General features: G+C 43.7%; 1 protein-coding gene across 3 annotated transcripts in view; it reads right to left on the bottom strand.

The window, feature by feature from the left end:
• ankrd11 (ankyrin repeat domain 11) overlaps window positions 1-23,697 on the bottom strand; it is a 104,543-nt gene that overhangs the window by 18,766 nt on the left and 62,080 nt on the right. For all 3 annotated transcript variants that reach the window (XM_078282642.1, XM_071919518.2, XM_078282644.1), the window contains 2 exons: window positions 8,109-8,254; window positions 2,857-2,995 (listed from right to left, as the gene is read on the bottom strand). In XM_078282642.1, coding sequence (XP_078138768.1) covers window positions 2,857-2,995; window positions 8,109-8,195 — 226 coding nt within the window. In that variant the 5' untranslated portion in view covers window positions 8,196-8,254. The remainder of the gene's footprint in view (window positions 1-2,856; window positions 2,996-8,108; window positions 8,255-23,697) is intronic.

Below are 23,697 nucleotides of genomic sequence, written 5' to 3'. Positions count from 1 at the left end.
TGTCAATGCTTTGTGGTGAGCACGGAAGATAGAGAAATGTATATTGTGGCACATGGTATGCTCTGCATACGCTACATAGCAAGTATGCTACACGCTGTGTTAATCAGTTAAACAGTGAATGTACTGCCTGTGTCTATTGGTTTTATTCAGAGCCTACATGTGTCTGGGAGACAGAGGGAGTACGAGAAAATTGTGTGTGTTATAGCCTGCCAGGGATAAAATGGCGTGGGCTGCAGATCTGTGCAAATCACTGTCTCCTTCTGCCACCCACTCCACATGGCTAAATCTTATAGCTCACAGCTTACCCCAAGCTTCACAAACCTGACCACTGCTACTATGCTGCACGAATAATCAAACAAGCTGCGGTCAAGACAAGGTTGCAACTACAAACATTAATCTAAACAGCAGCAAAAAAGGAGTAAGTGGCTCAGTTCGAGCAAATTAAGGTAAGCTGCGAAGCCGAAGAGAGAGGAATAGCATCTGACTAAACAATGTGATAAGATGGTCCTAGAGGAAGAATACCAACTATCCGTGAAGTCAGAGTTCTGCTGTTGTGGATAGCGGTGGTGAGGAGGAGAAGGGGAGAAAAGAGCGGAAGGAGGATGATCTAAGGAAGGAGGAATGCTGCTGTCTAGCACTCCTCAGGAGGAGGTCAAGGGAGGCTTGGTGATTCTGTGAAGGGAGGGAGGAGCACTGAAGTTTGGAGAGCTTGGATTAACTACAACTTGAGTGGTCTGCAAAGTGCTTTCCTCGGGCATAACTACAGTACATATTCCTGCCCTCTAACCTCGCTTACAGGCCCTTATAGTATTTGTAAACAGTGAGGAGGTAACTTGCATGTGCATGCTAATTGGAGGCAGAGTGGGCTAGCATTGCATACAAACAATATCGGCATTACTGCAAAGGTTTTTGCTGCCATTGATCTCTAAGAAGGGTCTACAGATCAATGAAGTGATCTCATGGCTGCTTGAATTCTTAAATTAACTGTCATTTTTTTTGCAGATCCATTTACATTGCAGAGAGAATGTAGTGGATAATCTAAGTATTTCTCTATGGTATTCTACAAGTTAACATAGTTGGAGCTGAGGACAGAGCTGCAGGGTATTTAGGTTAGAGACACTGTATATTGTTCATTGGCTATGTCTCCATCAGGCCTCACAGAGGAATGGGGTTTCGGGGGTGGGGTGGGGTTTTGTGATGTGTCAGAGGTGTAAAATTTTGCACAGGGGATAGACAATGACCCAGCAGGGTTGCAACTAGCAAGGCCAAAGCAACGCAAAGTCAGACTAAACAACACAGATATGCAGAATTTTTTTACAGATGAGAGGGGCATGAGGACACAAAAAACCTGACTAACAAGCAAATTCTATGAACAAAACAACGCGCTCAGGCTTATAGGCAGAGGAAGAGACCCATTTTAAAAACTGAGACTAACATGCCAACCAACACTAAGACAGAATAATTTTGCCAGTATGATGCGATGTATCCTAATGGACCAGGAGCATTAAAACAGCAGACAAATACTAACAATCTGATCGTTTGCACTTTGTGAAGAGTGTAATGACACAAACCCTGGAATCTTCCATCTTTAGTGATTCAGCCCATCGTCACCAGTTTGAAAACACAAAACACAATTGAGAGTAATTTCTTTTAGGTCTAGAACTAAACCTGCAGAATATGTTTCAGAGTAGTTAAGGCAGGCTAGAGGCTTGAAGACCAGATAGCCCAACCCAACAACAGAGAGGCTAATGTTATTAGCATACAAATAGACAGACTGTCCAACTATTGTGCCTGAGACGGGAGAGTTCACGCCTGCCCTTACTGAGAGGGGGTCGGGCTGACCTTTCTCCACCAACGGCCTGGGGAGAGGGAGCTCGGGGAAGCAGCCCAGGAAAGCCAACAGGTAAACAATGTGAAGCAGGCTAATAAAAATCAAAGATGACAAGCATGACCATTGTTCCCAAAAACACACAGCACACTCGCAATAATCTCACATCACAAACACAAGCATGCAAAAAGCCGTGACAGTTTCTCTTTGTCACACACAGACACAGTACAGAGCCACAACAAGGGTGCCCCATCAAAGCAATAATGAGGAAACTTGTTTGAGCTTCTCATTCAAACATTCCACTTATTCATAACTCCCTTGAGCTACACAGTAATTACACACAAACCCACGTGCCTACAAGTTGGAGATCCAATCTTACTAAACTTGACCCCAAACCATAATAGTCATCCGTTACAACATGCACCCTTGCTGTTTTCGACTCCTATTTGTAGGGGCAAGCTTTTTCAAGTATAATCATTGAACATAAACCAATCTAGCAACTCAGCTAGCAGCGATGAAGGCTGTATTACTAAAGCCGTTGTTTTGGACCATCATCAACAAACTAAATCCAGAACCCTCAAAGCCCAAAGCCAAACAAGCACGAGCAGCAGTCCCTCTCTCTCTAATTAAAGAAAACACAAAGCCGGAGCCTTACCGCAGCCAGACCTGGTCAGGCCTGCATGTTACACAAATCCCCACTTAATTGGCTCATGATTTTGTGTGGTCTTCTTCTCCTTTGGACTATGATTGTAGGAATGAACTCCTTGCTTCTGCCAAACACGCACACACAGCTACCTTGAAGCTAATGCTGGGAGCCTACTCACTTCACACTGCCCAACCCCCGACCACAGAGCACGCCTAACTACTTCCTGCCAGCCTGAGAGGATGTGATGTAATAATTCCCATTCCTCTCTTGATTCCTATTTGTGGAAAAGTCAAAACAGACAACTACAAAAACTCGTCTTGGATTCAACACTTTTGCAGTTTTTTGCAGTTATACACTGAAATGCATCCCAATAATCTCTTACCCGAGTCAGAATCTTTCTGGTCTCCATTGGCTCCAACAGTGAAGGGCAGCTTCCTTTTAGGGGCCTTCTCTTTCATCTCTTTGACCCCATCACTGCGCTCCAATTTGGGAGTCTTGTTTGACAACACTTTATCTTTATCCTGCAAAAGAAACAAAACAGAACAGGCAGAGGAAAACACTATTAGCAAAATGATTTAGAAGAATCAGAGCTTTGATCAAGAAACAACACGAATGCAAATGTGTCTTTTAGCCGAGTGTTTTTTCTTTGGCTGAACAGAAAGACAGAGGTTAAAAAGAGAAACAGACCGACAGAGAGAGAGAAAGACGAGCAAGAGGTAGCTGTAGATCCTCCAGCCTCCTCCTGTAGTCTGCATCTTTCTCTGCCCTGAGCCACAGTCTTGCAGCCATTAGGGGCTTTGCAGAGCGGAACTTTTCCATGGAATTTCCTCCTGGATTCCTGGCTCTCCGGCCGCAGCACAAAGAGCCAGGCCCAGGGAGAGAGGAGGCTATGCTGACGCCGGCTCGGCTCTGTGGTCTATGGCTGCTGGAACCAATCAGGAGCCCAAGTCTATCTGTAAGCAGGCGGCTCCAGAAAATGTATATAATACTCATCTGTTAGCTCAACTTCTATCCAGGTTGATGAGATCTGATAGATAGCGACTTGCTTAACCTCACTACCTGCTTTACAAAAGTAAGAATAGAAAAGATGACAGATACAAAACCTGGCATTGTGCATAATAGTCTCCAGTCTTGAGTGGGTTATACATGGCTTCTGTTCAGTAATTAAATTAAGTCAATAAAGCAATCAATAATGGGCTGAACATGAGCAAAATATGGGCCAACTTTACAGCCCCAAACCAGGATTTTGTTTTGAATACAGAAATTGTGGGAAGAGTGGTATACAATCGGGGCATGCACTGGGATTCACTACATAGGCTGTTCCTGGAGAAATTTAGAACACAGTAGTTGCTAAGAACAGGGTGGCGACACTGTGGGCTATAGACATAAGTGAACCAGTCAGATTTCAAGCCAGAGGTGTGGCTACGTGAAATTACCATGACACTGACTTGGACCCTGACAAGAAAATGGATAGACGGATGATGATTAATTGGTCTCTGTGTCTGTCACAAAGATGAACCAATGAAACCATTGTTAAGCTGGGGCATCCTGTGGCAAGGTATTCTCTCTAGAAAATGCATCCTTTTGCAACACAAGTTCAAGGTGACAGTAACAAACCTGAGACAGAACTGAGCAATGTGAAATAATCGGAACACACTCAACTTCTCTTATTAGTTGCCAGATATGTTACTCAAACGATAGTATGCAGCTTCATTAAGTTGCTAAGCACCTGGAATTAACCTGATGTACAACAACACGTAAATATTGATGGGTCAAATAACTTTGTTGACTCTGCATGAACTATCATGATAAACCACCAAAGCTGCGTAGCAATCGCTTCCTTGTCTTCTACATTGAGAAGGATTTTTTACATGTTGTTCTGCCCGCACAGTGAACATACATTTTAGAACTTGAATCAGCTGTAACATTCGCACGTTACCATTTTCTTTCTCTACATCATCTGAGCAGGTGTTCAGGTAGCCACTGTATACATTGCAGATACTGGCGGGTTCAATCACGGAATGACAAGATGAATCAGTGAGAAAAGGCTCCAATCACAACAACACTTGCATCCTGCATGGTGACGCTATTGCTACAGGCAACATCAAAGAAAGCCCCCAGAGTCTTTGAGTCAAAGAGTTTGTTTAGGACCAGACTACACTTGTTCATGCATTGGTGAAAATATGAGTCAGAGAAAGTCCACGCCAGGAATACAGAAAGATATCGGTCCCTTTTTCCCACCGCACCACCCTAACGGGAAGTGCGGAGCTCTCCCTCAGACAGTGCTGAAAAATAGGCTAACTCCACCAAGCAATGCATGTTGAGGGGCGTACGCACACAAAGGGACAGGGTGGCTGGAGACATACACATACAGTGTCTGTTTCAATTGAAAACATTCCGCCTACGCCATAGTTTATAAATGCGCAATGAATGGCATTTTAAATCATAGTATAAGTCCTTGCACTCAAGTTGATTTTAAATTTGATTCTTGTTCATTTGTTTTTCTTGAGGGTTATTTTTGTTTCTGCGTCTGCTTCCCCAAAAATGCGTTAGTCACGGTAGTAGTGGCTGACTAACCTAAAGAAATAATGTGCACACGTTATCTGCTATTTCTGTTTAATATGTAAGAGGAAATGCACTCAATTAAATTAGTTGCATTGCGTTTGAAAAGTGAAATTGATATCTTACTTGTACGTTAACGTAGTATAGCAGTAAATGCATGGAGGAAGGCAGTGCAAAGTCATGGTTTACAATGGCATGAAGTACATAACTTGAGGTTGCTAATTGACTTAGCCTACTTGCTAGAGCAGCTAAACACCAATGTTTTAGATGGGCTATGATGATATTATGTCTTTAACAATAGCCTAAGCTGTAATGATTAACTTTACTCGCACAATTTGAAGCCTGCTCCCAAAATAATGTGCTCCTCATTGGTCAGAATGTTGCTCTTGGTCAGCAGATGTTAGAACCTGTGTTCAACATGGCTTTGGTCTCAATGAAAATAAACTCATAAATAATAGAGTTTTTACAGTCGCGGCGGGGTGTTGTTCTGCCATGGCAGCTATATATGCTTGTCAAGCATAGAAACACTGAATGTCTTGCACTTGGTAACATTGTAAATTACCAATATGAAGGTAATTTATAGCAGCAAAAAACAGCAGGGCAATTTCCTATTCCAATTGCCCAATCCTAACTTACACATTTCTAAAGGGAATTGATACAAAATGTCTGAATTAGGGGCAGAGTGTGTGTTTTGGTGCAAGGCCAAGGCATTTTTACCCAGGCTGCCCTAAGTCTGGGGGTGTCAAGGTCTCATACCAGAGATGCAGGCGCAGGTCAGATATGATATACACACTTTCACTTGATTTCACTTGATTTCTCTGCCCTACCCTCTGTCTCCCTCCCGTCTCCCTTTCCTTGGGACTGGTTCTCCATTATGTGTCGGCTATCCAAGCTCCTCCCCCTGCCCTGCCCCAGTCATAAGACTATGATGTCATGGTACAGTAGAGACAAACAGTGTCAGCTACAGTTAGCTGATCTCTCTCTCTCTCGGTCTGTCTCGCTTACAAAGTTGAGCTACACACAGGTGTTCTCAACGAGCAGACAATGCATACAAAAGCATGACAGCATGACACATCCACTTGGGCATGTGCAAAGCCTATATCTAGTGGGGAAATTGAGAAGCTAAAATGTGGTTCCTTGAAGAGAAGAGAAAACAGACAACAGTAAACAGCATCAGACGCAGAGCTAATGGGAGTTGGTAGAGAATAGCCAAAGCTTTTCTCTAGAGTTAGGCTGCGTTGGTTTTTGCTGAGTTGAATTTACGACTAGAGACTTGTTTCAGATCTGCCTTTATAAGACACCCTGTTTGGTGGTCTCCTAGCAATGCCTGCTCTCTTCGTCTCACTCCGTTTTCCTCCTGCTGCCTCTCTCTTTTACCCACCCCCGTGCGCTTCACTCCCTCCCCCTTGCCTCCCTCCCTCCATGCCAGAATCTGATGCAATCCTGTGCAGAGGGCTGTACATCCATGCCTGCATAAGCTGCACCTCTCCTCTCTTTTCCTCTTGGTGCTGCTGCCAGTTGCTTAGCAGTTAGCAGACACCATGACATCATCAGGTTGCGCCCAAAACCTTGTGCCACTGTAACCAACATGACGGTCACACACAGATTAAAAAATGCCAATAACAGAATTCAGGAAGATAACCGAAATATTAGGGATTTCTTTTTAACGTTATGAACTCTACTTGTATATGCCATCACTAGTTAGACATTAAAAGTGAGTAGCTTAGCTTAAATGCTAAATTGAAAAAAACATTAGACCTGTCGATCAAATCCCAGGTACACTGAAAAAATATGCCCTGCTTTCTACTCAAACCCCAGGGAGACAAACATCAGACATATACATACACCACTAGTTCACCCTTGTGGATCTGAGAGTTTATTGATCACCTCATCAGTCTATCTGCATGGAGCCCAACAAGGCTCTGCAACTGTATGTTGCGTTTGAGGACGCAAAGAAAACTAGCATCCAATGGAACAAAAATATACACCATTAGCACACTAATCAAAGCTTGTCTACCTTCTGAGATGAGTGTCAAAGCCTCACTGAGCAAAGCGTATAAGCACTCTGCAGCAGGTAACAGCACTGAACCAAGGCTCTACATCAAACATCCAGCGAAACATTAGGCTAGTTCAGCGGTATCTATCTGGCATAGATCCACTTCCAAATGCACCAATAGCCCATACAGACATTTCACGCCTGTACAAGATACAAATAAGGAGCTGCAGTTGGCTGAAAAATTAACTGATGATACTGATATAGGTTATTATTATTTTTAATAATCCAGAGCCTGACACAAAGTGGGACACTAAGCAGGATGTATGCTGATGTTAATCTGCTACAACATAGTTCAGAGCAAGGTAAATTCTATTTTTGATCAGTGTGTATGTACATTGTCCATGTAGCATCAGTTGACAGTGGAGACTCCAGACCCTGGTCATAAGGAATCATGCGCAGGAGCACGGTGGCTAATTGCCAGTTGCACGCGGACTACGACGGAGCAGCTTAATGAAGGAATAATGATTTTTACAGTGTTATGAGAACAACCATGCAGCTTGTGGGTCCTGCCACTGTTGGTGGATGCATAGAAGCAGGACTGTAGTGATGTGTGTCTATTTTGAGTGTTGCTCTGAGAAGGTGCATGTATAATTTCATGATGCAAGTATATGCATTTTGTATCTGTGTGAGGGTTCTTGTGCGTTCAGGCATTTTTTTCTTCTCACACCATTAATCCCTGCAGAAGAAATTCTCACTTTGCTTTGCCCCCACCACAGGGAGGTGAGAGTGCAGAATCAGCTAGGAGGGCAGATGCTTTCTGTCGCAGGGCCTTGCACCCAGGCTTTCCAGCTGAAGGATGTCTACCTGCCACTCTGCTGCCCATTTTGGCATTTATTTTAGCTAACACTCCTTTACAGAGTGACGTACAATTGTGGATCAGAGGTAGCGGTTCAGTGTCTCGCTCAAGGACGCACGGCTATTGATTCTGGAATCATATATGCAAACCTTTGGCTATGGGACAGGGTGTGTGTGTGTGTGTGTGTGTGTGTGTGTGTGTGTGCATTTGTCAGTCTTACCTTCTTCCCACCCTGCTTCTCCACCATGTCGGTGCTGAGTGGGAAGTGGTCCAGCTGGGGGGTTTTAGAACCCCCACCTTTGGGCATCGTTCAGCTCTCCCCACGCCAAGCTTCATTCACGCTGCCATTGCATCGTCATCGACCGTCTAGGACAAAGAGAGAAACAAGAGGTGGTGGGGGGGTTAGCACCTGGCCACTCTGCTTCTTTGAAAACACATTTCCGCACTGCCACACAATGCAGCCATTAGCGGTACATCAAGCACTCTATTTTCAACAATTACACCCCTGCTCTGGTGAGAGAGCAGTGAGGACAGCAGTCTGGGGTGCAGCTACAGCAGGCTACTGCTCATCTGCTCTCCCTGCCAAACCCAGTGAGCGAGAAAGGTCTAGCCATACAGCTTAAAACATGGTTGGTAGTCTCTGCGACATCAGAATCTAAAGAAAGAGAAACTACATTCAGGCAAAACAACAGAGGCACATTATTCATATCGGCTTACACTATGACTACAGAAGTCTAACAGTGGAATCTAGGAATGGGGGCAGGACAGACTATGTTAGATATTGCGTAAGCCCAGTGTTGTGGGATAGTGAGAGAGCTGGGAACAGCTGAAGAATGTCTTCAGAGATGTGACTGGCACGTCTCAACAAAAACTATGAACACCTATTTACCTCCATAGCTAGCCACCCCTTGTTACTGAGGGGTTTACTCCATATCCTACTCATGGAATCCCTACCTGAACCAACCGTGTAGCTGTACCATACCCTTCCTACAGCAACACCTACAAATCTATCTGGTATGATTGATTTGATTGTGAACTGTTGAACCTGGAGCTCTATACAGTTGAATGTGCTCTGTAGTCTATGTACTGTGCTGCCGGACTACAGGCCTGTGTACTTTACTATCCACCAGGGCTGAAAGATATTGACAAAAAAGATCTAATTTCAATTATTTGACAGAATATTCCAATTGGGATTTCAATTGCGATTGCCCATTGAGTTTTTCTTGTCATAAATTTTTTTAGAACATAAAAAAATAAATTAATAAATAAAATAGATGTCAGTGTGCAGGATTTACTGAGGTTGAGCATGATGAAAGGTTTTGATTCATGGACCAGAGATTACCCGGAGCTCTATAACACTTTGATCAGAAATCCATTTTGGACGCCCCTGTCTCTTAAGCAATTAATTGCAGTCTGTCCTCAATTCTCTCCTCTATATAATGCACTTTCCCCTCTGTTGGGTTATGTGCGTATAAGTGTGTACATTTGAGTAAGCATGCTTGTGATTGAGTGAGTGAACAGATGAGACCAGGGCTGCCTCCTTTTTCCACTACTCCGGGACGCTGGCACTCCTCTCCTCCCTGGCGCCACTGCCATCTCCCCATCCCCCCATCCTCCTTCCCTCTGCAGTTCTCCTATTCAAAGACTGCTATTTATATCCCTCCAGTCAAGTCAGTCAAGTCAGTCAGCCAGCCAGCCAGCCAACCAGAGAGGCACACAACTACAGAGGATGTACCGCTCCCCTTTTACTGGTATATGGAAAGACAGACGCAGCAAACCACAGCCCCCTTCACTTCTCCTCTCCTCAGGCCCCTGTGCGCACCCCCCCCCCCCCCCTCACACACACACACACACACCCACCTCACACCACACCAAACAAAGTGGCAGGAAGGTCGACTACTCAGAAATAAACAAATCATGCAGTAACACACCTCAAACTGGGTCAACTAGGCTTCTAGAACAATAATCTCTGCACTATTTTGGGACCCACTACGACGGCGGTTATAGCAACATCAGGGCATCACACTGACATACGACGCACAGGAAAATGACGTGTGCGAGCAGACACACAAGGGCGCACACAGGGGGAGGAAACCCTGTTCAAAAACACAAGCCTCATTTCCTCTGTAATTCCATCCCAATCAAAGGATACATAACATCTGCTAACAGTGTGTGTCTGCGTGTATGTGTGTGTTTCACTCAGAGTGAAGCGTTGTTGCCAACAAAGTGTTGATTCATTCCATATGAGTGTTTGTGCGCATGCATGGGTTTGTATGCCTACAGTAGAGACCGAGGCCCAGCCTAACACTGGATCCGGCTGCTTCCGCTTCAACACAGAGCACAACAATCACACACTCCCACACCCACGCTCCCTCCCCTTCTCTAACTCTCTCGCTCTCCCTCTCCTCTTTCTCTCTCCATCCCTGTAAACAAGTCATGTGTGTGCAGTCTGTCCACTCTCCCTCCGGGCTCCTGGGATCTCTCTCTGCCTCCCTGGAAACACGGTCGGCACACCATACTGCTTTAATAGGGCTGTTTTCTGCATACACCCAATTCACAACACACTCACAGTAGCTAGTTGAGAGCATCTGAAGTAGGCTAATTTTCTAGCCCACGATTGCTGGACAGAGAGGGAAAGATTAAGCCCAGGCTAGTTCTGTCAGTCTTCTACTATGAGCTGGTCAACAGTGACCCACGGCCTTTCCTTGGCTGTCAGTAGGGATGTATTTACTGACACTGTCACTCAATTTTGCTGTTTAGAAATGGGAGGGTGAAAAAATAGACATGCAGTTCATAAAATAACACAGCGTATAACTGGGTCACGTCTGATTTTAAGCTCTAGTTTGACTTGCTTGTGATTATGCCCTTGTGGTAAAATCTACTCCATGAGACCCAACCAATACAATCTCAGCCAACACACAACAGACTGCTGTCTGCCTCCTTGCCAACAAGCAAGCAAGCATATATACAATTCAAAATAAAATTAAATAGAATAAAACCAAATGAAATGAAACCAAATGAAATATAGGGATGATAGATGGAGTAAATGAAAAAGAACACAAATGCATTGAAATCAAATGCATCCAATGCAATCAATGATAGGAGTTGGATCAGCCCTACTTAATAGGGCTGAGTGGAAAAACGTATTATATTTTTTCTGACTCAGAATCAATCCTGATAGATACTTGTAACCCCCATTGGTTTCATTTTTTAGACTCTGCTCCAGTAGGTGTCCCTCTAGCAATAATTTCACTGCAGGCTCAAGACGTACGGAAGTTGCACTATATTGTATATCTGTTCAATATTAATTGTAGGTGCCATTAAGCCAGCAAGAGCTAATCTAAAGGCAGATGTATGGGTACATTTCAGATTTAAAAAACAGAAAGGAGCAACTTCAACTGTAAGCTTTGCCTTTCGGTATTAAAATACTGTGGTAACACAACAAATTTACACCTGCCTAGACATCCGTCTGATGTTTTCCCAACAGCATGCGGTTAAATCTTTCGGAACTAAGCCTGTTTATTAGTGTGCATATGTAATTTCAACTAACAAAGAGTTGTTCATTTTACAGTGTGTATGTTTACATGTTATTACAAGTTATTTCAGTGCACTACAGCATGCACAAGTCTGCATAGTTCACATTTAAATAGCCTAATAAAGAGGAATGGAAATATTAAAATCAGTTTTTGCAAACAGACAACTAGGCCCATTTATCGAAAAAACACAACAAAGCTCACTTTAGTTTGTGTTAGGAGTATACATTTCAGAACAACATAAGCAAATCAGAAGCAGGAGTGACACCAGTTTGAGTGATGGTACAGGCCATATTGGTAACTGACTCCTTACAAAGCCACACAGGGGTGTGCATATCCAAAAACTACAAATGTTACACCAAGGTGAAATATTGCTTTCAGAGCCTGTGATTTACCCCAGGTGTCCTGTGTGAGGCTGAAATAAACTAACATGCAATTCAGGCCATGAATGCATGTCAGTGAGACTTATGCTCAGGGGGTAGGGTGGGGGGGTCACACATTACTGGTAAATTCATGTTTTCTACTTGGTGGGTTGGGTCTATACATACCCTTCAGGAATATAAGTCATACATCATGAGGTTACACACATGGGCTATTCATGCACAAGGAATGAATCACTCCACCAATATCATATAAAAGTGATGGTAAATCTTGTAGACCAGCAGACTGTTCTTAACAACCATCATTTGAAAAAACAAAAAGTAAGTTAAGGAACTTTCTTCAATTGCTGACAGATTAACTTTCATTAATAAAAAAAAATAGAGAGTTAAATATTCAGGAGGGGTAGTCAAGCTAAAGGTATGAGTAGCTTACTGACAGTATGTTGTCGGGCTGTTGACAATTTAAGCGCTGGCATCAGGTCTGCTACCTGCCCTGACAACACTCCCAGCCCAGATGCCAGAAATAACAGAAGTATGGGAAGAGAACTGTTGTGCTCAGACGCCTTGTGCATGACGTCAGCCAAGTTAGACTTGGCCACAGAGAAGATGATTGCAGGGAGGAGAGGAGTAGTGAGAGGTGGGCCACAGAAGCAATCTCTCCCTACTGGAGGACAGGTGTTGCCAGCACTATTCTCCATCCTCTCTTTCACGCACACACATAAATACACACACACACTCAACATTCTGCCTCTGTCCCATCACTCCTGTTTCTCTCCATCCTCCTGTAGCATCCTCTCTATCCTCTGAGCCACTCCCTCTGCGGTCAGACAGAGGCCAACACTTCAGCATATTGCAGCATGCTGTGTGCACACTCACTCATAGATGCACTCGCGCACGCATACATGCATGCACACACGCATATGTGCATAGGCAGGTGTGCTAGGAATGGTATAATAGCAACCTGCTTGATTTGGGAAGCACATGTAAACAAGGTTGACTTCCAGATTGACCACGTCTAGTGATTTGAAAAACTAAAGGCAACTGTGTCTAATATTATTTCCGTAAGTGGTGAAATTGTCATGTAAAACGAGCACTGACTGTTTGATACACCATTTAAAAAAATATTTCAGCAATTAGAATTACTTGGCTATGATACTCGGCTGTATGCAGCCAACTTTAACTTGAGCTTGAGTCTTCCAAAAAATAAACTTGGATAGCAAAAATGTCTGTTATAATGTCAATATAACTATGCAAATTTAGTGCCATAATTGCATTTTTCCTCCACTGTATTGAAAACATATGGAACTGTGACCTCAAAACTGGGGTACATACCGACCTGTAGATATTGTGAATAATTGCACCATTACATTCAGTCTTATTTAGATATGAGCACACACACACACACAATACTGAAATATGTGTACACGCGTACACACATTTGAGGAGAGGTGAATGTGCAGGTGGAGAGATAAAAAGCAGTTGTTTGCCCCACCCTCATGCCACTCCTAACTAACTGGCTGTCATTGTACACACAAACACACACCTCAAATTTTCCACTCCGACAGCTGAACAACACAGCAGCTGCATGCAGGGAAGGGCATGTTGCTCTCTCCATGTGTGTGTGTGTGCGTTGTGTGCATACTTCCCGTGCCTATTGCACAACCAGATACAAAAACAGCAGCACAGTCCCTGGCAGCCAGTCAGCTGCTAGCACGGGATTGGTTAACAGATATGCTATGGCCTACACACAATAACATGAATGATGAAACCAATGTTATATAGGTCTAAACCTCATCAAACCTCCCTGGAGTTTACCCATGTGAGCTTAATTATGGCCACTGGGCCATGATTTCAAAAGGAGAACCAGAGAGGGAGGTCTAGCGTCTTCTGTGTGTGTGTTTGTGCATGTGTCCGCCCAGCAGTGGCTGTGGCAGTCTATTGACATGCCATGTTGGAGTGTGGTGTATAGAGGGATAGCGGCAGCAGCTAGCTAGCCTGTTTGGTGTGCAAATAAAGCCAGCCGGGCCCTGCTGCTGTATCCAGGCAACCACAGCCCAGCTCGGCGGCTCAGTCCCTGACCTGAGCCCATTCACTTCATTGTAAACCTGTGTAGAGAAAGGAGGAGGCCAACAAACAAACGCGTACACACAACGTGTATGTGCACACACACAAACATATGCAGGCACATACACACGCACAGAGTGTGGAGATGCTTTATGCTAGAGTTGAACAGAAGTGCATGCTTAAAAAGAGAGCCCAGAAAGGAATGTAATTACTGAGCGCACAGTGTTTTTTCAAAGAATGGCGATTATCTGAACTCCTTGAGGACGGAGGCTAAGCTTCTAAATGAGCCTTTACTGTATGTGTTTTGGAGACCTAGCTCATGTGTTTCGTATGCTAGTCTACAGAAGCTACACGTCACATTCATCAACAACTAGCCTTTTATGATGGAGTTCTGTAATCCTAGTACATTTTTGGGGTGGAAAAAATAGTATTAAATCTCAATCTTGTCTTACTTAAATCTTTTCTTAATTCATTAGGGCCTCATGCTCAGCTCTTTCTCAAAAAGATAAGCAGATGAGCAGCAGGTGATACACACGGACGACTGGATTTGACAAAATATATTTGAAATTTGAGAGATTGCTGGGTGGGAGTGGTCCCATTACCCATAAGGCTCTAGGAGTGCAAAGACGGGGGGAGGGAGAGCGAGAGAGGAGTGAGGTGTGGGGAGGAATCCAATCACTTGGTCTGATTTTCTATTCTGAGCACGCTCACTCTCCCCTACACCTCTCTGTTCCGTCCAATAACAGCTCAGTGCCTGCTGCCTGCCTGCCAGTCTGGTAAATCATGCTGTCTTTGCCAGTGACCTCGCTAAGATAGTGGCAGGCCTGTATATATATGCAGCTAGGCTGCAGGAAAGGCCAGAGACAATCTACTGCTTTTTGGCTTTCTCCTCTCCTCTCCCTCAGCTTCATCAGTGCTCCAACTCATTCTCATCTCTTCCCTCTCCTTTCTGAGTACTTCTCTCTCATCTGCCTTTCTCTCCATTCTCAACATCTCTCTCTCTCACACACACACACAGGCAAAAGCCTGACATTGCCACAATAATGTGCGCACGCACGCACACACACACACATATACACAGCTTGTTGCCTAGCAACAGATGCAGGCCTATCAGAGAAGCTGGTGAGAGAGAGCGAGAGAGAGAAAACCTAGTGATAGAAGAGTGCTTCTGCATATCAACCTAAAGCAATGAGGATTCAATCAGTTTTTGCCCTTTAGATCACCTTCTGACAGAATAGACCTGTTTCCCCTCATTTACAACCTCCTATAACTCGTAGATGCTGACAGACTAAGACAGTGGACTTTTCTAACAGACGCACTACCTAGGAGAGCACAATTAATAGTGTATAATCGCTGAATATTGGCACGCTGCAAAATATTCAAGATGTTGATACAAGAAACGGTTTTGTTCCTCAAAACATTAAGACTAATTATTGTGATCAAATATGTAGCAAAATAATCTTGATTATTATTTTAGCCACAATCGTGCAGCCCTACCACTACTACAAAAAACAAAAAAAAACAAAAAACCACCACAACAACAACAAAAAAAACATGCCGCTACAAACATCGGCTGAGGCCACATTATCTGCTCCAATTCTCTGGACAGCCCGGCCTTGTTTTCACATACCCAACCCCCCCCCGACTGACTGGTTGTCAAGAAGGACTGATGGGATGGAACTATTCAACAGCGTGTTGGGTAGACCCATCTCCCAAGCAGGGAATCTGCCCTAGTTGATTAGGATCAGAAACTGTTCAACACTGTAGCTAGCTAGCGAGACTTTATCTTGGGCTCTTTATGATGTAATTTAAGAAGATACTTTTAAAAAGGACACATTTTTAAAGGACACATTTTAAATTTTGTAGATCTATCCTTTCTACATTTGTCTTCTTACCAAATATTGCTAGCATCCCACACTGAAATCATTCGGCACAACCTTAACTGTTTATCAGTGTATGTGTGTGTGTGTGTGTGCAGGCGAGTGTGCATGAGTGTGCGTGCGCTCCTCTACTGTAACAGCTAGCTGGCTAGCCACCTCCAGTCTTCCTCTTAAGCCACACCCACACTAGGCAGACAGTTTAGGGTGTAAAAACAGCCGACTGGATTTAAATCTCAGGTCAGAAACAGATGTCCACCAATACATTTTTATGAATGAATACTAAATACGTCATCAAGTGGATCAGCTGATCCAAGTACTACTGAAATTTACAGCGATTCATGCCGCCTAGTATTGCCCTATTATAAAATAATTACAGGGGAAAAAAATGCATCAATTGAGTTAATTTATTCCCATGGTCAAATTATGCACATGCCAGTTTACAGTCTGCAATTCTAACCAGATTAAATTACTTTCGACCAGTGAATATATCTATTGAACAAACAAAACAAATAAAAAAGCGAAAAGGACTTCCCGGTCACATCTTTCAAAACAAAACTCTTATTGATAAATATGCAAATAAAACTGCAAACTTTTATTATCGAAAGACATTGTACAATCCATCAGCATGGTTATACAATGCCATATTAGCACACCATGGAAATGATTCCTGTACAGAAAGAGACGTATAGTAAGTGCATCCTTTGCTACAAAGCACTATGGGGAGCTATCTCACTAACTCTATACACTGCCCAAGTAGCCAATCAGTGCCATCTGCAGATCAGTAGGTATTACCACCACAGGTTCAAGCAGCATTTCGGCATTTTTACGTCAGGAGACATTTTTGTCCCGCTGGAGGAAAAAAGTTTTTATATTGTGCCAAAACATGTCATTATAGTATTGATATTGGGACAGCATCATTTGCCAAACCAAGTAAAAGTACTTGGGAACTGGGTTGGAGCTCATCCCGATAGTACACAAGTAAACGATGCTGTGAGGATATCGCTGCCGTCTCTGCCCACAGTTAGGCTTAGTTCTGCTTGTGTAGCTCAAATATACAATTTGGTGCCAACATCAAATTGGGTGTCACACACTAAAAATTCTGCACTGATGGGAGACTGACTGCGAATAGCTTACAGTAGGGCTAGCAAGTTTTTAGGCTAGCATCCTCAGAACTCTGAAGCGATCTGCCAGCGTAGTTGGGGTAGCTGACTGGCCGGACAAGAGGACCCCAGGACGATAAGAAACCTGAGCCACTTCCCTGAAGCTCCTTCCACAGTAACACACACCGAATCAACGCACATAATGACAACAGCGTCAACATCAAACGATCCAATGCAGACAAACCAGCTGAGGCCATGTTCATGGTAGGTCAAAGCGCTTCATTTTATGTTCATGTTTTCGAGGAATGGTTTGCCTTCTGTTCATGCTTCCCATGTCATGCTGTGTTCATGTGCATTGCTCCTACATATTTGCATTCTGCAGAGCCTACATGTTGAGTTGAGTGTTACTATTGTTGTGGCACACTCATTTGTACTATCCACTGAACCCAACAGAACACTATACCCCTTCTGATTTACAAATCAGAAGGGGTAAGGCCTCAAGATTGGCTCAGTAGGAAGACGCATGCATGCAAGCACACACACGTAAACATTAATACACAGCACAATGTAGAATTCCCTATATAATTGTAACCCAACAAGCCAGAGCACTGGTATGAAGTGAAGAGATCTGTCCGACAATGACATCTAAATCCATGCTGAACTGGGAGCGCTGACAGCAGAGGGATGTTTAGGGGCATCTCCCCTTGGTCTGGCAGCTCTACATAAGTTTTGTTTTGCCAGTCAGAGACATCAATTTTCAAATTTGACCAAATCATCATTGAACAACAGCTCAAGGCGAGGAAATGATGTAGCCTATGGTCTATAAGGAAACCTCTCTCATCCTCCCCATAAAGCTCTCAGCACCATTTTCACAATTTGTAATCAAAACAGCAGACACTTAGTCTACCAACTCAAGAAAGATCCAGCATTTTCTCAATGGTTCAGAAGACCGTTAAATGTGCAGCCACATACATTAGCCTGTCAAAACTAACACTCAGATCAATGCATGACTGGGTGTTTTCTTGTGGCCCAGTTCAACCAGGCTCAATATAGTGCTATAAGTAAAGCAAGAACTTAGATATAGCCCTACACAATTTTGCTTCAGCATAACTGCAGTTCCCCATATTACACAGTTTCTAAATTATGATAAGAAAACCAAAATATACTTTACTGATTCCTACCCACAACCTTACAATTAGGCTACAACATTTCATGGAACACAGCTGTATTCATCTTGTTGGCTGTTAAAAAAAACTGAATTTACCATGGCATGAAATGGGCTACAGACAAGCAGAAATCCAAATGAAAACGGACACACTCATACACACTCACAGAGTCAAAGCCATGTGTATCATTATTACCTGCTATATAGTAAATACCAGCTGTCGTGACTGCTGCTTTTATCATTTGACTAGCTTAAAAATAGGATAGTTTTCAAGCGATTGAAAACCACACCATGATCAAGTCCTATTAAAAATGAGTGTTGATCAATATCAACGACAATCGCCAGTGTTTCCATCCATTGTTAAGTGTGGGAGGTTCTATAGGCAACAATAGTACAGGGCCATTTCATGGATATTGATAAGACAAGCAAAAAGCCTATTTGTATAAAAGTACAGCAAAAAATGCCAAAAAAACAATCTAAACAAAAATGGGCAGAGATAATTCTCTCTGCCAGTTTTTTTTTTTAGATAATTTTTGCCTATATTTGATAGTGCACAGTAGAGGGACACAGGAAAGATTGGGGAGAGAGAGAAGGAGATGACATGCAACTAAGGTCCCAGCTCAGATTTGAACCTAGGATGTCACGGTTACATGGTACACGCCTTCGTCAACTGAGCTACCAGGACGCCGCTTCTGCCCATTATTTTGTGGGTGTACAATGTGTAAAATGTGTGCCTGATCAAGATCATTATGCTTGTGCAAGAGACTGACAGGGAAGATGAATGACTGAACGTGTGTGTGTGCCGTGCGCATGCTTGGGAGAAGATGAATGAGTGAGTGTATATGTGTACATGTACATGTGTATGGTAGAGAGAGATGTGAGGCACGGTGACTGGAGCTGCATTAATTAAGGATTATGTGAGGAGGTAAAAATAAATGCAGAGCGGAGGGAGAAAGCCTTGCTGGATAATGAACAGAGCGAGAGGAAAGCAAGGGAGGAGAGGCAGAGAGGGTGGATGTGACCTTTCCAGAGATGAACACCAAAACAACGTCTCACACACGCGCATTTACATACACACACACACATATAGATGTGAGAACCGCCATCATCCAACTGGCGCCCCACTTTTGCAGCCGGCTCTGTGTGCCAGGATGGAGTTGCTGTTGACAAGCTACATGAGCACAATGTGCGAGAGACAGTCAGAGGGTCAGTACTAGAGGGCTATAGGCTTGAGCTGGGCGATACAGACAAAAACAAATGTCAATGTCAATATTGTGAAGACATGTTGAGGAAAAATGGTTTGTGCTTTAATACTGTTGACAGTGGCCATAAAAATACATACACAATAATTGATAGTTTTTGCAAACTATATGTCAACGATTCCAGGCCTCTTTTACAGTGTAAGACAAATCTGCAACCCACATTTACCCCTCCCAAGATACAATTGCGTATGCACACACACACACACACACACACACACACACACACACACACACACACACACACACACACACACACACACACACACACACACACACACTACTATAAGTAATTACTCAGATGTTTTGCACTCCAGGGCCCAACTCAAACCTCACTCAAGTGCCAAAACATTTGACCTTAAAAATGTTATTGCAGTCAGAACTGCTTTTTGGTAAACCTAAACATAAAAAAGTGCCTGTTTGCAGTTTTGAAAGTATACAGACTAAAATTCTGATCAAAATTTTGCTTAATAACCTCATTGGTTTCATATGAATGCCAGGCCTTTCAGATTAAACTGATGTATAACAATCGTTTTTGACAGCTATTTGAGAATGCTTCCTGCTGGTTTTGGTCATGATGTACCTGGATTGGACAGGCATCTCGAGGCCTGCACAGGGCTGTCGTCCCGTCACACACATTCCATCCCTCTTGCACCAGGCCTGGTTTGTTCTTGTGCATTATGGTTAAAGTAGATCAGCTCCCCACAAATGACACTGAACAGGCTGTGTGCAGGGCTACAGTCATTCCCCTTTGCATGAAGACATCTTTGTTTGGTCCTGCGGGGGAATCTAGATCCAGTCTCTCCCACTCCACTGCTAACCTCTTTACATTACTGACCACCACTTTTGGGGCTACCCACCTCAGATTTACAATCAAAATCTCATGCTGCAGCTTACTCCCTTTCAATTTTGGTGTCACTTGACAAATTTGTTATTCATAGCATAATGACAGTTAAACAGGACATGTGGCCAGTGATTAAGCAGGAAAAGTGGCCAGTGATTCTAAGGGAAGAATGTTTTATTTAGGCAAGGTCTACTGAAAAAACACAATAAATATAAAGCCTCAGTGTCCGTTTCAAATTTAGTTATTGCTTTACCTTAGCCTAGTGGGACCAGGTGTCACATACTATGAAGAAACTGATACTACTGGTGATGAGCTCTAAACTAAACACTAAAGCACTAAACACACAATATCACACAACTGTGCTTCTGGACACACTGCTTTCTGTCATCACACAGGGACCAGAAGGTGGGACAGGCAGCTGATTTGGCACATATAGAAAAAGAGAAGAGAGGGAGAACCAACAACAGACACCAGCAGTGGACAGACAGACAGCCAGGCAAGCAACCTGATCCCTACAATGACAGAGGAACGCAGGCAGAGCCAGAACAGAACACACACACACACACACACACACACACACACACACACACACATACAGCTACAATAACAACCATTCCAAATGGAGCCTCACTGGCTGGGACGGCAGACTCAGGAATCTTGCCTGAGATACACACACATACACACGCTCACACACACGTGGGTGCATAGCGTAGCGGGGGACCAAACAGAATGTTAATGCTGTCCTGGTGCAGCGGGGCGGAGGGAGGCAGGATCCCAGATGAATTATAAATCACTGGGCAGGGCCGGATGGAGGGATGGAAGGATGGAGGGATGAAAGGCCTGCTACTGCAGAGCACAGCCAGCTGAGGGCTGGGGCGGTGCCTGCTTAAAGAGGGGGCAGGGAAATGATGCCAGACCGAGGGAGCGGAGGGGATGTGCATATTTTTATAATAGGACTATCTGTTCTTTCACTGTATTTGTGTGTGTGTGAGTGGGCATGTGAACGTGTGTGGGTACCACTTAAAGTCAAAACACCAAGCCAAGACGAGCATCACTCTGGGCAAACTCAGAAATTATTCTCCTTGAGACCATTCCTCCTTTAAGCCGACCAGACGGACGTCTTACTAGAATACAAGTTCTCATTGAGCTCCTGATACCCAGCAGGAAAATAAAGTCAAAATCAAAGCGCTTCTGAATCTGCCTCATGCATTATGGTGTCGTCGTCTGCAGCTAGGGCCCACAAATCTGCCTAGAATCTCATATGTTTAGGTGAGAGCATGTATGCATTCATGTGAACGCACATGCAAATGTGCTGGTGGCATGAAATTGTCTTCAGTATTTTAGTTAGCCTAAACCAAACCCCTATTCCATGCCTCAGTAAAGTGAGTAGTGACACTGAGCACATCAACTTGACAGGTAAACACAACTGACCACACAGGGTCTGTAGCCGGCCACACTCACTCACAATGGAACAATCAATAGGCTCGTCAGATTGGGCAGAACGACTTCAATTAGTGGTTTGAGCAAGTGCTGTCCAGGGCACCTCAAATGGTCATCAATGAGGCCACAGAGCATCCAAGCACAGCCAACTTCTGCCTTGTACCCTACACTTCCATCTCTATTAACAAGCACTGAGCACTTCGGCTGAGACTACGCAGTAAAAGAGGGAAGAAGGAACCTTTTGTCATCTCCAACATAGTGCAGATGAACCTCCTCCTATAAGATGGCTAACTAGGAAGAATTTTTAATTGACTGGGTAGTGTACAAGGGAACTAATACTAGCTTGGATAACCAAGAGTTATTAATACTAACTTAACCAAGAGTTATTAATACTAACTTAGATAGCCAACTGCAGCTAGACAGCGTATGAGACAGCTACTACTAGCTTCGATAGGCAACTGCAACTAGACAGTGTATGGGACAGCTCATTACTTTAAGCTAGCTAACTGCAACTCGACATTGGACATCAGTATGGTCCTCAAAACCATATTGGTGCATCCCTAATAAACATTTTTATCATTAATTTAAATTTCAGACAAATTTGACACATTTCAGTCAATTCATAGTCAAATTAAGGGGAAACTGACAGCCCTACTAGGAAGTGCATGGGTTAGCCAATGCTAGCTCAGACAGCTAGTAGCACTATAGTGATGGATAGTGTATTGGACAGCTAATATTAGCTTATATAGCTATGGGCTGACTAATTGAGATAGCTGCATTACGTAGAGGATTAGCCACAGAGTTGAAGCTTGGTAGCCAGAAGAGTTGGCAGGAGGCTTGCAGTAAACGGAGAGAGCTAATGATGATGATGATGAAACCAACCTCCTCTGAGCTGTGGGCCTCAGAGAAGCTTTTAAGAGGCTACGCAAACCCTTCCCTCTTTGCAACACAAATTGCCTCTCTGTGGATATTTAGGTTTTTTGAAGTCTGGGTCTAAAGGTATTTGATAGGCTGTTTTAATGCCAAATTTCTTGGATGTATGCACACTACTTGCACGCACCAGTTTGATCCGTGGGAGGAAGGAAGGAACAAAAAAAAAAAAAAAACACGACCACCCAACAATTTCATTCACTGACAAACCTCAGAGCCAGTGCCTGTTCAGCCTGTGATAAGGCTTTGATTTGACTTTGATTCCCATTTTAACCATCCCTACTTATTCCCAAACAGACAGTATATCACTTTAAGCATGTTGGTCAAATGTCTTATTTCCCCACACAAATACACACTACCATATTCCACTGGAGCACCAACTAGGGAGAGTATACAGAGATGATCCATCAGAATATAGAGTATTCTACATAGTGCTGTGGATCCATCCCTTCTCCCATCATGCCATCATGTCCAGGTTTGCAAAGCAGTGTTCAGTGAGAGCCAAACTTAACAGGATAGTTCAGATACAGTTAGCAGAGGTACTAGTGATGCTAACTTCTGCCTTCAATGTCTCTGCTGCCAACATACTGATGAAACACTTTTGGATGCCCCCCCCCCCCCACACACACACACAAAAAAAAAGGTCATTCGAACTGGCTTTACTTTCTGCCAACGGTACAATTTTACCAACAGGGATGAAGGAATGTTGATGCTGGCCAAGCTTTTAACCCCTGACCTGGACTATAAATGATTGGTTGGTCACCATCAGACCCCAAACCAGTTCTTACATCAACAATCTATGTGGGGGGAAAACACTTAGGCCTAGCACTAATAACAAAGCCAGTTTGCATGTGTTCTTGAATTAGCATCTGTTTATCTCTTAGTGTGAGAGTGTGTCTCTACGTGTGTGTGTGCGTGTGAGGACAGTGTGTGTGCGTGTGTGTGTGTGTGTGCATATTTGCACTCTACCTCTGCCCGGAATGGAAACTGCAGTAATTGAAAGAGGCGCTACCCTGAGGGGATTGCTCTTCCGTTGTTCACAAGGTATCACTTCATAGCATCTAAGCCAGCACACACACACATGCACAAACACACACACACCTCCAGACAACAGCTATCACCATATGTATGCAATTTAGCCAATTAAAGCTTTTACCCATAACCCAGTGCAGCCCTACCGCAGAGGCAACACAGGCTGTTCTCATCTGAGAGAG

The sequence above is a fragment of the Centroberyx gerrardi genome, chromosome 1 (assembly GCF_048128805.1).
Source record: "Centroberyx gerrardi isolate f3 chromosome 1, fCenGer3.hap1.cur.20231027, whole genome shotgun sequence".
Taxonomy (NCBI): domain Eukaryota; kingdom Metazoa; phylum Chordata; class Actinopteri; order Beryciformes; family Berycidae; genus Centroberyx; species Centroberyx gerrardi.
Note: the sequence above shows the minus strand (reverse complement) of the source record. Positions and strands in the feature narration are given on the sequence as shown.